Consider the following 14,592-nt stretch of genomic DNA (forward strand, 5'->3'; position numbering starts at 1 on the left):
CCCTGTATGAGTCTAAAATACAGCCATTAGACTCACCCACATCTATAGACACAGCTCTACATCAGCTGATCACCAAATGCCAATGAATTGCTAGGATTATAAAGGATACCCATTTGTCTTCATTTAAAGGCAAGAGAATGGTAAGAATAAAAGCTTTAATTTATTCAGTCTTACAGCCTGATGAGTTCATACAAAAAGAACTAATCAAAAAGAAGTAGGATTTGTTTGTCAGCCACCCACATCTCTTCAAAAGGTGTTCATTCTTCTTCAAAGTAAATGCCAGAGCTCTTCATCTCACAGAAAATGTAAAGGTGTGGAACACAGGAGATATATACATGCAGGAAGCAGCGCAACTTTTTACTTAAGCAGAGATACTCAAGTCATAAAGTGCCCCAGCTCAGCTCAGCACCTTTTCTAGGTCTCTTCAGTCTTCAGTAGCTTAATAAAAAGACTTAAATCTCACTGCACTATGAGCTTTAAGTTCCACATATTGCTAGTTTAAGCTTAAACCTAGAACAGGAGACAAGCTTTTACTTGTAGAGTTGAAGCTTAAATCAAAGCTATCTAACCATGTAGTTGAAGTCAATGGAGTCTTTTAAGACAGGGTTGTATGAGATTGAATGACGAGTGGAAAAAGAGTGCAAAATATTAGGCTTCCTACCAGCATGGCGGGGCAGGCGAATTTGGCCATGATTGTCTGCACAGTGTACCTCTCGTTGTCAAGAGCAGTCACGGGGCGGCTCAGCGCCAGGTCCAGGCTGTTTCTGCAACAGGAGGCGAACAGGAACTGCTCAGCATGCAAAACACAACAACACTGGGGAATCTCCCCAGATCCTCCATTACACCTGAATCTTACAGCGCCCCTCCCTTTACACCACAGGTCTGAACAAAGGTTTGCCTCCTCTCTGGATTTCGATTTAAGGCTGGGATGTTTAAATTCAAGCTAATCTAAATAAAACTTCAAAAACATTGGGACTTTTTCAACAATGTTAAGAAATACTGTCCAAACTGTGTGAATGAGAAATTACTTATGTGAAAAATCATATTAAGGTGGCATGACAGCACAGTGGTTCGCATTGCTGCTTCTCATATCTGGAGCCCTGGGCTCAAATCCAGATCTGAGGTTCTATCAGCATGGAGTTAATATGTCCTCCCCATGTGGGTTTCCTCCAGGTACCCCGCTTTCCTCCCACAGTCCAAAGACATACTGGTAGGTTAATTGGAGTCTGGGGAAATTGGCCATGGTGTGAGTGTGTGCATGTCTGTTTTCGTGTCTGCCTGCCCTACAATGGTCCAGATTGTATCCTGAATTGCACCCATTGCTTGCTGGGGCAGGCACTAGCTCATCCGCCTCCTTCAACTGGATGAAGTGGTTAAAAATGCTGGATGGATGGATGAAGAAATATTGGAAATATTAGATTTCTTTCTGTTGCTGATCATTGTGGCGCTGCTGTAGAGGGTCAAGTGTTTTTTTTTGTTGAGTTGCCAAGGCTGCGTGTGGGATCCTGAACAGGTGCTCAGCTGCAGCTTTTACAACCGTGTGGGGATGTGAGTTATGATGACAAGGTTGGACTTTCACTTCATTCCTGAGGAATTTTCAAAAGTACTGCTGAATATGATGAAATGGAACCGCATAGTGCTGCAGTGCAGATAACACAGAGCTGCTGTTCTGGTGTAAGTTGAGACCTGGAAAGGAAAAGACTGCTTGTTCTGAGCATTGTTTTCTCTGTCATACACATGCGGTTGTGGGTGCCCACCTGACGCTGTCAAGGACCGGGGTACGGACCACCCTGAAGAGGCGGAACTGCTGGGGGCTCTGGGGACCCTTCTTCTCGTTGCCCCGGGGAGACGGGGGAGGGGAGAAGGGAGGAAACAGGTCCCCCGGCTCCAGGACAATGTGCTCGTCATCCTGAGAACAGACACAGGGCACAGTGAGTGAGGGGGACCCTGTGAAAGCTGTCCAATGGTGTTACCATATACAACACACTGTCTTTGTTTGCCATGGCTGCCTCATGCTTTGCCTATCCCTGCTTTACCATGTTTTACCACCATTTGACAGTCATCTGTTTTACCTATGAACATCACAGCACAGGTTTATAACAATACTTTACAAAACAAATCAAACGGCTTTCTTTTTTTCACCAGACTAAGTTTGCCACAGGTTTCTTCGCTGTTTTATAATCGCCTGCAGCTTGTGACAGCTGAAATGGATCAAGATGATAAGTTGCGGCAACCCAATTTCCTCTGCAGTGTTTCAAAATCAAACTACATAGACTGACATTATTCATCTAGCTAATGTCTTCATTTCAACTTTGCAAGGTAGGAATGAACAAACCAGAAGGACATGTTTTGGTTGGAGCAACATTACAGTATCGTTAAAGTAATTGAAGTACGGTATCAAGCAATCATACGTCGTGAGTAATTACTTGTTCCAAATACCTCCTCCTCCTCCTCAACGTAAGGGAAAAAAAACCTCTTTGCAAATGAAAACCATGAAAAGCCACATTTTGCCTTTATGGAATCAAAGCTTTTATCTTTCTGGTAGAAACAGAAGTAGTTTCTTTATATTCAACAAAGCCTTTAATCAACAGAGGCTCCTCAGAGAAGCACTAGGGAGGAACAGATCCTTTCAGCTACAGATAAATGTTATCCTCAGGCTTCTCTGCACTCCATGTTTCCAGTGGCAGCTTAGCTGGCTGATCTAAGTGTGTCTCAGTACTTAAAGAAATGAGTCAACAGTCTACCTGTGTGAATTCAAGTTACTGTGCAGCGAGAAGTCACTGGAAATTATTAACAATTATTTACTCAACAGGCAATCCATTATAGCACTATAATGATCAGAAGGATGCTTAAACATGAACAGTGTAGTTTTGCTACTGTACATTTAAAAACAGAAATGTTATTATAGCATGATAAGCAGAGGTTAAATTCTAGTGTGAGGGAGAAAGACGAAAGTAGCAGGGATGCAAAGTGCAGGAGAATAAAGAACAGAATATGTGCTGGTGAGAATGCTCGTAGAATGATACTCCTTCCATTGTCATATGTCCTGATACCCACATTTTTTAATTACACAAGTTATATTTATAAATGTTCCTGATAAATTATGATAAATTAAACAAATTATGATACAGTTTTAAAGATTAATTCTTCCTCTGGCTCAAACAGTTATTCCAGTGGCAGAAAGGAAAAGTTGATTGGGTTGGTGGAGGAATGATACAGTGTGAGCCCCAGTGGAGACACACTCCAGCCACACCTCAACCAGAGTGAAACTGTCCATGGCTAACGGGCACAGTAGAGTTCTCCTCTTTCCTTCCTCCAGGTGTCGCTCTCCCCTTTACCTTGTCTTTATGTGTATCTTCATTAAATACTTCTCTTTAATGAACCCTATTTCACACAGAGGAAACACATGCAGGTGGTGGTGATGCAGCTGCCAAGGTAGGGAAGGCACTGTCAGCCAGGGAGCCCAGCCTCCCAGCAAATGGTAATTACTGCAAGCTCGCAGTGACGTCAGCAAGAGGTGCCCCAGTCCTCTGAACAGTGCCAAGTCTCCTTGACAATCGCTCAGGTACTTACAACTTGGCGCTGGAGAAAGGCATGGAGGAGTGTCTCATTCTGGCCCGACCGCCACCTCCGTGAAACTGATATGGGCGGAATATAGAACCGGAGACTGCAAATGTAACGGCTGCTGCAGAGAGAAAGGACATACCTTGATACCTCGCAGTGAGGCGAAGGACTCCTGGCCAGGTCGGAGGGCGATCACGTCTCCCTCCACCAGCACACTGATGGGAGTATTCACCAGCTGCCCATCCCGGTACGCCCAATGTAGAGACCAGGAGGGAGAGGAGGGTGTGTACAGGTCTGGGTACAGTGAGGGGACCCACTTCACAGAGTCCCCACTGCGGAGCATGTCTGAACAAATCAAAAATGAACGTAAATCACGGTACTGAAGTCTAGGGAAAAATAAGAGATTGGCATATATTCGTACCTCCCTCTAGTCCTTCCCATTACCCCATTGTTGGTTTTGGATTTTGCTTTCCTTTAAGTTGGTGTTATGAGAAATTCAGACCACCCTTAACATTTCAGCTTTCAAGTGCTCTCCATTTTTAAGGGCTTCGTAATTAACCTTGAATGAGAAGATCTGTTTTCTATATAAAAATCATGGTTACACAAAACAGAACTATTCTAACCTTTTGCATTGAAAGATAACATTGCTTGCTGTCGTCATCTTTAATCAATTTATGTCTTTTGAGAATTTTTTTTACTCAAGGACAGCCAGATATGTCCTTGAAAAGCCACAGAACAGAGAGGCACATCAAATTGAAAAGTTAAGAAAAATTAGAAGGTTCTATAATTACAGTGCCTTGAAAAAGTATTCAGCCCCCAACTCTTTTTTTCACATTTTGTTGATCCAGATCCTGAATTTGAAAGAGAATGAAGTTGGATTTTTGGGCACTGATCCACGAATTATTGACTACCATGTTAAAACAAAATAAATGGTCCAAAACCTTTGAAATTTACTAAAAATGAAAAGCCGTAATGTATTAAATGTAAAAACTATGCAGGCCCTTTGTAACCGCAGACTCAAATTTGCAATAGATTGCCTCAAAAGTCATACAATTCGTTGACTGACTCTACCTGTATTAGAAATTAGTGGATCACCCATTGACAGTTATCTTGTAAATATAAATACCCTTCTCTCTGTGAGGTCCTACCGCATGGTAGAGATTTTATAAAAAAAAGACTCAAAATTAAGATGAAAGAGCATTCCAGATAAGTCACGGCTATGATTATAAAGAGGCACAAATCTTGAAAAGGGTCCAAGACCATTGCCAAAGCATTGAGTCCATTGTACAGAAGTGGAAGAAGTATGAAACTACAGAAACACTGTCTATATCAGGCCACCACCTTAAATGTAGCTCGGGCCAAGAAGGGCACTTATCAGAGAAGCTCCTGTGAGGCCAACTGTGACATTGAATGAGTTACAGAAGATAATGTACATGGACCAACAATCGCCGAGGCACTCCACAAAAAGGGCTTTTCTAGAAAGATTACTAGGAAGAAGACCTGGCTGAGAAAACCCATGTTCTTGCCCCCAAAGGCTTTGAAACACACCATCTAGAAGATACTGCAGAGATGAGACAGAAAGTCCTGTGGTGTGATGTGGTTTGACGAGACTGAAGTGAAAATTTTTGGCGTAAATGCTAAGCAAATTAAAACACTGCACACCAGCCAGGTAACGCTATTCCCACCATGAAGTATGATGGTGGTAGCACCATGTTATGGGAATGCTCAGTGGCAGGGACTGGCAATCTTCATCAGGATTGATGGGAAGATGAATGGTGCAGATTACAGACAAATCCTGGACAAAAACCTGTCTCTCCTTGCCAAAAACCTCAAACTGGCAAAGACATTTGTCCTTCAACGGCACAATGATCCAAAGCACACTGCAAGAGCAATACTGGAGTGGCTTAAAAGGAAGAAAAGAGATGTCCTTGAGTAGCTCCCGTCTTTAATCTCATCAAAATTCTGTGGCAAGACCTAACGTTTGCTGTCCATCGCTGCTCTCCAACTAACCTGACCCAGCTTGAGCAATTTTCTGAGGAGGAATTAGCAAATATTGCTCCATCTCAATGTACAAAAAGACTTATCTATTATCTAACTTACCAAAGACTCCTGGCTGTAATAACTGGCAGAGGTGGTTGAACTAAGTATTGACCAAGGGGGATGAAGACTTATTAAATGATGATATGCCAGTTTTTTATTTTTAATTCATTTATGGTTTACATTTTTTGAGGGGGAGGAGGGTGGGTGTTGGTAAATATGAATGTGTAAGACATGGAAAATAAAAATCCAGGCTCCGAGATTCATTAGTGTGGAAAACAGGGATGGGGACTGAACACTTTTTCAAGGCAATGTAAGTGCTTTATCATTTTAATTATGCGAAATTGTCACAGCTGCATACAGACATGGCTTTAAATGTATTTGCAAACACTGTTCAAATACCTTTAACATTTCATTATCTCTAAGGTGAGCTCACCATCACAATCACACCAATAATCGTCCCTTAGCTCAGACTCAACTAGTCAGGATTTTTTAAACCTCTGAAGGCAACAATTGTGAAGTGGGTTATTTGAATTCATGCCTATTTGCATAAAGCTTTTGATGTAGGTGTAATCCAAAAGCACCTTACATATAGGTATATATCTTAACATGAACAGAAAACGCCTCCCATTACTTCCTTTTCTGTTGATTTTCATTGAGAGAAACGAATTGCACAAAAAATGCATCAATTCACAGTTCCCCGACCTCGCTATGCCAGCTCACCGCTTAGCCTGTCGATGATGGTCTGCAGCCGCCTCACCATCTCGCTCCTTTTCAGCCTATCCTGTCGCCCGATGAGAAAGAGGTTGACGAGGAGGAGGAAGAAGAGCGCCCCGGCGTTCACCAGCTCAATCCCCTGGCTAGACAGACAGCAGAACCACTGAGACACATCATGTGCATCTGCAGTAAAAAGCACTCAACACCTTTGCAATGAATGCCTTTCCTGCTATCAATGTTTGTAATGCAATGAGCAAGACTTATTACTGCAATTGTAAGTAAGAAGGCTTTTGTGTTCTATTTTAACTTAATACAGAGGTTATAAATTTTGGGTGGCAAAGCGGTGTGGCAGTTAGAAATGCTGTTTCACAACTCTTGAGCCCTGGTTTTAATTCTGGACTGGAGGTCCTTCTGCGTTGAGTTTGCACAAGTTCACATGAGTTTTTGACAGGTGCTCCAGTTTCCTACCACCATTCAAAGACATGCTTGGTTAACTGGCATCTCTAAACTATCCTTTTGTGCTTCAAGTGCATGCCCAGTGACAGACTGATGTCAAGGGTAGACATGCCATTTATTCAATGCTTTCAGGACAGGTTGTTCATTGCTACAACTCTTTACAGGAATCTGTTCTGTGATTAATGGGTTTTACACTTCTATGCATTTTTCTGTATTTTGACTGTGACCTCAAAACGGTCTATTCAAAATGTCTGTTTAACAAAAGGCATTTTTTCTACTTCTATAAATAGTGATGTGCCACTGAATTAACTAGTTGACTAAATAATTATGCTGTAAATTAAAGTTAGAAAACAAAGGGAAAAAATAAATAAGGGGCAACTCTAGTCAAAACCTTTGGACATTTAACAGGTGAAAAGTCCAATTTGATCAACTGACCAAACAAATCATTTATAATATGAAACACGTTAGTAATTTCATATTTATCTTCCATCTGCATTCACAGTGCTTGGTTAAAACCCTTGCTCTGGTGCTGAAATACCGATACATGCCTCATATACTGTGCTCATACAGCATATCCATACAATCAAGATTAGACTACTGTAGCGCCTTACTTAGTGGGGTATCTTGTGAGGTACTAAATAGCATTCAGCATGTCCAAAATCTACTCCTAACTACTCTTCTTCAGCACAGAACTCCCATCTACTGACGATTGCACTGGCACCCTGTGAAATATAGTGTGGACCTTAAGATTCTCCTGCCCATGTATAAAATACCCAATAGTCTAGCTCCAGATTATCTCAAGGATTAAGTGCTTGGGTGTCGTATAGCACTTAATCTGAGATTTGGTGATTCAGGCCTTCTTACTCTGCCGAAGTCCAGGCTCCACGCATTGTGCTTAAAGACCCATCGTAATAACATTTTTAATTTATAATTTAGATTTGTTTTTAGTTTCACTAACACTATTTGCTAGGCTTTTTTCAGCTCTTTATTATTTGTGAGCCTTTGTACAGCACTAGGTGTTTTTTTAAAAACTGCCCCAGAATGGAATTCCTTCATAATAAACCCAGTGGTTTTTCATTCACAGTTTTTAAAGATACAAAACATGGCACCATTATCATAAAGTCGGCAAACTAAGTGCACTTTTCTCATTTTGTGTCCGAGATGAGATTTTGTGTCTCATGAACAGTCATTTTTCCTTTGCTATGCTTTCTTTGCCAAACAATTTCAGCAAACCTAACACAGAAGGTTGTTAGGTTGTTAGGGTGGTGTGGTGGCTCTGTGGCTAAGGATCAGCGCCTGTAGCTGGAAGGTTGCCCGTTCAAATCCCGCGTCCGGCAGAGGAATCCTACTCCGTTGGGTCCCTGAGCAAGGCCCTTAACCCCAACTACTCCAGGAGTGCTGTACAATGGCTGACCCTGCACTCTGACCCCAAGCTTCTCTCCCTGTCTGTGTGTCTCATGGAGAGCAAGGTGGGGTATGCGAAAAGATGCATTCCTAATGCAAGAAATTGTATATGGCCAATAAAGTGATCTTATCTTATCTTACAGAAGATGTTTATTAATGAGACCTAGATCTAGATACTATTCTGTTTTTCCTGACAGTGGTGCAGAATTCAGAAACACTGCTGTCTGCAGCTCCACGCTGTGCCTTACCTGCCCTGCGGCTGGCTTCCATGGCAACACAGCAGCCCAATCACCGCCACCAGCGTGAGGGCGGCCCCTGGCCAATGGAAGCTGGAGTAACGGTTGTTATGGTGAAGGAAGCTCTTCTCCCACAGTTCCTGCAACACAAACACACACAATCACACATGGCAAGCAGCAGGTCATACAAAAAATAGAGTTTTTCAATTCACAGTATTGCTTCTGTTGGGGAATATACACAGAGCGGGACTTGAGAACTATAAAGCGAAAAAGTCCACAGATAAATTAACTTTTATTTCTGAAACCTGAATTTCTTCCTCCGTCTCTCAGGCCTCCTTTTGCATAATTTCTGATTTCACTGATGTTTTTGCTCTGTGTCAGTGCCGGCATCCTCATGTTCTTTGCCCACATTTAACTGAACACCCTGCCCTACTTGTGATTTCTGCAGTGGGTGACCTGAATAAACGAATTCAAGGTTGGCTTTTGGCTTCTCTCAAACACACTTTAGTTAAGGTCTCCAAAACCATTGTGAAGGCAGCAAACAACAAGGCCTTGCACAAGAAAATGTGGGTGTGTGGGGTGTTTAGTCTGTGTCTGTGCCAGTGGTTGAAATATTGGCGAGGAGCCAATTTTTTAAGTCAGTGGTTCTCAAACTGTGGTACGCGTACCGGCAGTGGTACGTGGAGTGCCGCCAGGTGGTACGCCAAAAGACCCTGGAACTGTGTCGTGTGCGCTGAAAAATCGGGACGGGTTTTCATATTTTGTATTTTGTATTTTAAACGTGTCGAATACGCAGCCTACGTACTGCGATACAGTGCGCGCTAATACTTCAGTGGACACAAGAGATACTCTGTAATTCTATACCACTCTATAGGAATGCGTGCTACGGATGCAAGTGACCAATTGTATTTTAAAAAAGCTTCTGTATCTCCAGCAAATAGGGAGGAAGGAGAATGTGCGTGATTTTGGAACAATGCCAAGTTGTAAACACAGGAATGCATAGAAATACGTGCTACGAACGCTGGTAATCTTGTGAGCACAGGAAAGCGTGATAGATAACAGAAAAATATTTAAGAACTGTTCTAAGTTAATTTGAGAAAAATACACCGAGCGTCTCTGTGTTTCGCTCCCATGCGCATGAAATAAAAACTTTAAATAAATACAGAAATAAAAACGGAAACGCGGAAAAATGCAAGCTTGCGGATTGCTAAAGCAGGTAAGCCACACTATTTTTGAAGAACCGTATTTACCGTTGGCAAAAGAGCTGACACGTATTACGTGTGGAGAAAAAGCTGCTAAACAGCTCGACCTGCTGCCCCCAGCCCGAAAGACACAGTCACTCATAGAATTATTGAAATGAAGGATTATATCAAAAGTACACTAACAGAGCGCGTTAAGATGAGCAGATGTTTTTCACTGCAATTAGATGAGTCTGTAGTCGACTTGGCCAATTTGGTCGTTTACGTTAGATACGAGTTTGAGCGTACGTCCCATGAGGACTTTCTGTTCTTTAAACCGCTACCAACAGGAACTACAGGAGAGCACATATTTCAGCTTCTGAATAAATTTATTGAAGAGAATGGCATTGACTGGATAAAATGCGTCTGAGTTTGTACAGACGGTGCTAGAGCAATGACAAGCCGACATAACGGTGTAGTTGCACGAATTAGAGAGGTTGCTCCAGAAATTAATGGACGCATCGCAACATCCACCACGAGACCTTTGCCGTCAAGAAAATGCCTTGACGATTTAAAATCTGTTAGACTCTGTTGTGAATTCTATCAAGGCTCTAAAAATTAATTCACATTTGCTTTGCTCGACTAAACAGGCTCACCCCTCTCACTGAAATGGTGCTTTTTTATTAGTTGTTGTTACTGTTTTTTTTCTGTAAAACACTTTGAGAAGCCACCTTTAAAGGCGCTATATGAAATAAAGTTTATAATTATAATATTTATTATATGTATGTGTGAGTGTGTGTGCACGCGCGCTCATGTTGGTCATTGAGAATTTCTGGGGTTCCTATGAGATGATGACTTGTAGGTGGTACTTGGATGCTTTGGTTGGATTAGGGGTGGTACTTGGTCCAAAAAGTTTGAGAACCACTGTTTTAAGTGATAGCAGCATTACTTTATAATAATTATGATTTATTAATTAAATACTGTATAATGTTATTTTAATATATATGGCAGCCCAGTGGCACAATGGATAGGCCTTGTGTTTAATTTTGAGGGTGCTATCTGCATTCTATATTCTTAAGATATGTTTTTTTTACGGGGATCAGCATGTTTTGAGTCGAACTGTTGTGTGAGAATGTTATATTGTGCAAGGCAGTTCAGTGGTGTGTCTGTGTGCGAGTTGTCAGAGTTTTGCAAGTGAGGCATATTGCGAGTGCGGCCTTACCCTAAAACTGCTCTTCCTGTGGCTGTGCTTCTGGTGCTGCTCCAGCAGCGCAGACAGCTGGTCCCTCAGGGTGGTCAGGGCTTGTGCTGTGGTCAGACCAAGCTTGGCAGCCACCTCCTCCTGCAAGACAAAACCCACTCTCAGCTCCAGAGCTCTGAAGAACCACTACAGGAATAAGATTATATTAGGGATTGTTCCCATACAGGTATTGTCCAGCTTTGTAAAGTGCAAAGCATAAATCCGTCTATCTGCTTTCTAACTATTTCATCCAATTCAGAGTCATGGAGGAAGGTGAAGCCTATCCCATCAAGCAACAAGCACAGGGAGGGACACATGCAGGACAGGACGCCAGTCCATCTCTTTTAGAGATTTAGATTTAGATCACTTTATTGGCCATATACAGTTTCTTGCATTAGGAATTTGTCTTTTCACATACCCCAGCTTGCTCTCCATGAGACACACAGACAGGGAGAGAAGCTTGGGGTCAGAGCGCAGAGTCAGCCATTTATACGGCGCCCCTGGAGCAGTTGGGGTTAAGGGCCTTGCTCAGGGGCCCAACGGAGTAGGATTCCTCTGCCGGCCGTGGGATTTGACCCGGCAACCATCCAGCCACAGGCGCAGATCCTGAGCCACAGAGCCACCGCACCACCCCAGGGTACACTCAGACACAAACGCACACACTCACACCACGGCCAACTTTCCCAGAAGCCAATTAGCCTGCCAGTTTGGGTTTTGATGGTAGAAGGAAACCACAGCACCTGGAGGAAACCCACATGTGAACTGGGAGAATGCAGAAAGCAGCGCAAAAATTGAACTTAGAGACCCAGAGCTGCGAGGAATGACAATGCTCACCTCTACTCCATTGTACCACTCAAAACAGAAATCCTTGAAAAAACTTCACTATTGCAAAAGTCATCTCCAATGTCTTTAACTTGCTGCATCACAGAAAAACTTCCGTAGGATGGAGCTTACAGAATCACACAGCTTGAATGGTTAAGGCAATTACAATATCATTACAATGTTTGGCAATGTCAGCCTCCCCAAACCTTTAATAAACAGCATCTGTTGTGCAAGGTGCTTCTGAACTTGCAGTCAAGAATGTCCTATGTGGGGCTTATCATCATTTTCTAAACATTAACCAAGGAAACTAAAGATGCACCAAATGTTCTTTGCATTTCTCAGACCCTTTAAACTGTTCATCTGTTATTGCGTAAAAGTGTTCCTGCCTCGACTTTTCTGCAGCTGCCAAAAAGCCTCTCTTGCGAAAACCTATTTAATTTCTTTTGAATCCTTGTGCAAAACATTGTTCTGTCCTTTGTAAACTAATCAGATGATGAAAAGATAGCACTGACAAGTTTCTCTCAAAAATATATCTGTCGGAAACCCCCGTTAATTTCTTGCACAAACTTTCTAAGTTTATGTCTACACTTGGCCGCAGTTGTACTGTAGATTATCTCTGGCAGCAACACTACGAAATCTGGTTTAGGACACTACTTGATTGCTATCAATATAGCTAGGCTATCACTTTTCTATAGACTACATAATGTTTAGTAGTTACAAACTATTTGGCAAAACCACTACTCTACACAATAACTCTAACCTATCACTGGTTCACTATTTAGCTTGGAAGCTTCACAGAGCTGCTAGGGGAAGATCCACTTTATTAACAAGAGCCACTTGAGTGGTGTAGCACAGAATGCAATTTATATTGACAGGGCGTACAGCGTGGAGCAAGCAATTCACAGCACTTCAAAACCCTGCTAACAGCTGATCCTATTTTAATTAAAATCTAGCCATAAATAAGAAAACGCAGAGTCCGGCTGCAACTTAAAGACCAAGATCTATTTCTGCATTCCTCATGATAGCAGGCACTGTGCCAGTTCCCTGTCTCAAGGCTCGCTTTTCCCAGCTCCGAATGTTCCTACATGCCAGAGGATTATCCTAAGCTGAGCACTGGAAGTGCTGGGAAGTGTAAATGGAAAGGCTGCTGCAAAGATCCCACTGACACAACAGTTCTTATCCTTACAAGCTGTTTCAAATTCTTTTTACTCCAGAAATTCCTCATTCCTGCTGCTACCCATACCAAGTATGAGCACTGTTCTTTAATTTAGCCCTTTTTGCCTTTTATGATTTAGAAGCACAGAAAATTATCTATATAGCATAGCTGAGCACTTAACAAGTCAGTTTGTTTTCTGTCTGCTAAAATCATTGTCCTCATACTGTACAGTATGTCAAGAGACACCTGCAAAGTAAAGCCAGAAAATCAAATGGCTAACTTATAAATATTAATTAGGAACAGATTTCAGCAAAAAAAAAAAATACAGGTATGTTTTTCAACCATTTAAAGCAAAGTAAAAATCTAACAATTTTTTTAAAGCTCTACTACTTGTTCTTTAGAAAACAACGAAAGCTTCAGCATTCAGTGATCACTGAGAATACTTCCCCATTTAATGCAGGAAAAATACCCCTGAAACATCATTGTTTTTCTTGCACTCAGAAAATGTTTCAAAGTCATTCCTGAATTTTGTGTGAGGCCTGATGTGACAGTAATAGACTAAAGAGTATAGTATAGACTATAATCCTAACTATAGATCTTCAACTAGAAGCCACCACAATGGACCTCCTTCACCGTGTGGGGTGTCAGAGGAAGGAAGTTAAGTTTGGTTCCGGTGTTGAATACATGTCCCTGCAAAGCCAGTTGATCAGCAATGGTGGAAAATACTGCATTTTAGAAGCCTCTTTGTTTTGTCCCCCCCCATGTCCAAAAGACACACGAACTCTGCTGTAGCAGCTTCACCCAGTCAGCCTGAAACATACAATACCTTGTGGGATACAAGTTGTGCGTGCGGTCTTCCTGTGTGGCCACCATAGCCCCTTGACTTTGAGCAGCAACTCTCTGCTGCACGAGGATACACATCAACCAGCAGAAATGTATTTAAAAAATGACAAGTTTGAGATCAACTGACAGCAGAGATAATGAAATCAGCAGCATTCCCTGCTATCCGTTTCCAGGCAGCTGGTCAGTTGTGGGCTAATCAGAGGCGATTACTGGAACTGCCCTCTTCAATTAGGCTCCAGCTGAAATGCAATTAACCTCCTTCAGGCACAGCACAGTTCGACAAGTCACACATGCTGGCAGCCACACAAATTTTACAACTAATTGTACAGAAAATCTTTTGACTCCCGGGGAAAGTCTCTTCCCTGTAATTACTGTGATTACTGAGCGTTTCCAATGGAAGAAGTAACAGTAATGAAACAGACACAGCCACTGGCTCCAAAAGGGCCTGCAGTCCCATCAGAGAACTCGAACGATGGAGATAAATACTCCTCCTTCTAGATTTGCTTATACAGCTTAAGGCAACACGAACTCGCTCTCAGACCATAGGACCACAGAAAAATTGTGTGTGCTGGCTGTATTTCTATCATTTGCCCTTCCTGGCGAGGGGCTTCTGTAGCCCAAGAGGGGCAGTACGGATCTAAGGAAGACTGAAAGAGGAAACAACATCACCAGCATGGCACCATAACACCATCACGGACACTCCTCCCAGAGCCATCTGAGGGGTTCCTGGCTTGGGGCATCCGGAGGCAGCGACATCTCCATCCCAATCTCACTTTGCACCATTAAACCTGTTACACCAAGCACCAGCTGGAAAAAACGACACAGTAACAACCGCCTTTGAACTATGCCTGTGATGAAACCTTGGTGCAAACCATTTGGGGGCAGCTGTTTTCAGGAATGTTTTTTTCTTTAGTCATCTGAGTGCATAGGACAAAAGTT

At 42.4% G+C, this 14,592-nt stretch overlaps 1 protein-coding gene across 4 annotated transcripts in view; it reads right to left on the reverse strand.

The window, feature by feature from the left end:
* Window positions 1–14,592, reverse strand: part of tmem94 (transmembrane protein 94) — a 55,790-nt gene that overhangs the window by 31,669 nt on the left and 9,529 nt on the right. For all 4 annotated transcript variants that reach the window (XM_088927084.1, XM_088927082.1, XM_088927083.1 and 1 more), the window contains 6 exons: window positions 10,815–10,934; window positions 8,427–8,554; window positions 6,325–6,461; window positions 3,707–3,909; window positions 1,758–1,909; window positions 662–764 (listed from right to left, as the gene is read on the reverse strand). In XM_088927084.1, the coding sequence (XP_088783210.1) occupies window positions 662–764; window positions 1,758–1,909; window positions 3,707–3,909; window positions 6,325–6,461; window positions 8,427–8,554; window positions 10,815–10,934 (843 nt within the window). The remainder of the gene's footprint in view (window positions 1–661; window positions 765–1,757; window positions 1,910–3,706; window positions 3,910–6,324; window positions 6,462–8,426; window positions 8,555–10,814; window positions 10,935–14,592) is intronic.

The sequence above is a fragment of the Atractosteus spatula genome, chromosome 11 (assembly GCF_055471065.1).
Source record: "Atractosteus spatula isolate fAtrSpa1 chromosome 11, fAtrSpa1.hap1, whole genome shotgun sequence".
NCBI lineage: Eukaryota > Metazoa > Chordata > Actinopteri > Semionotiformes > Lepisosteidae > Atractosteus > Atractosteus spatula.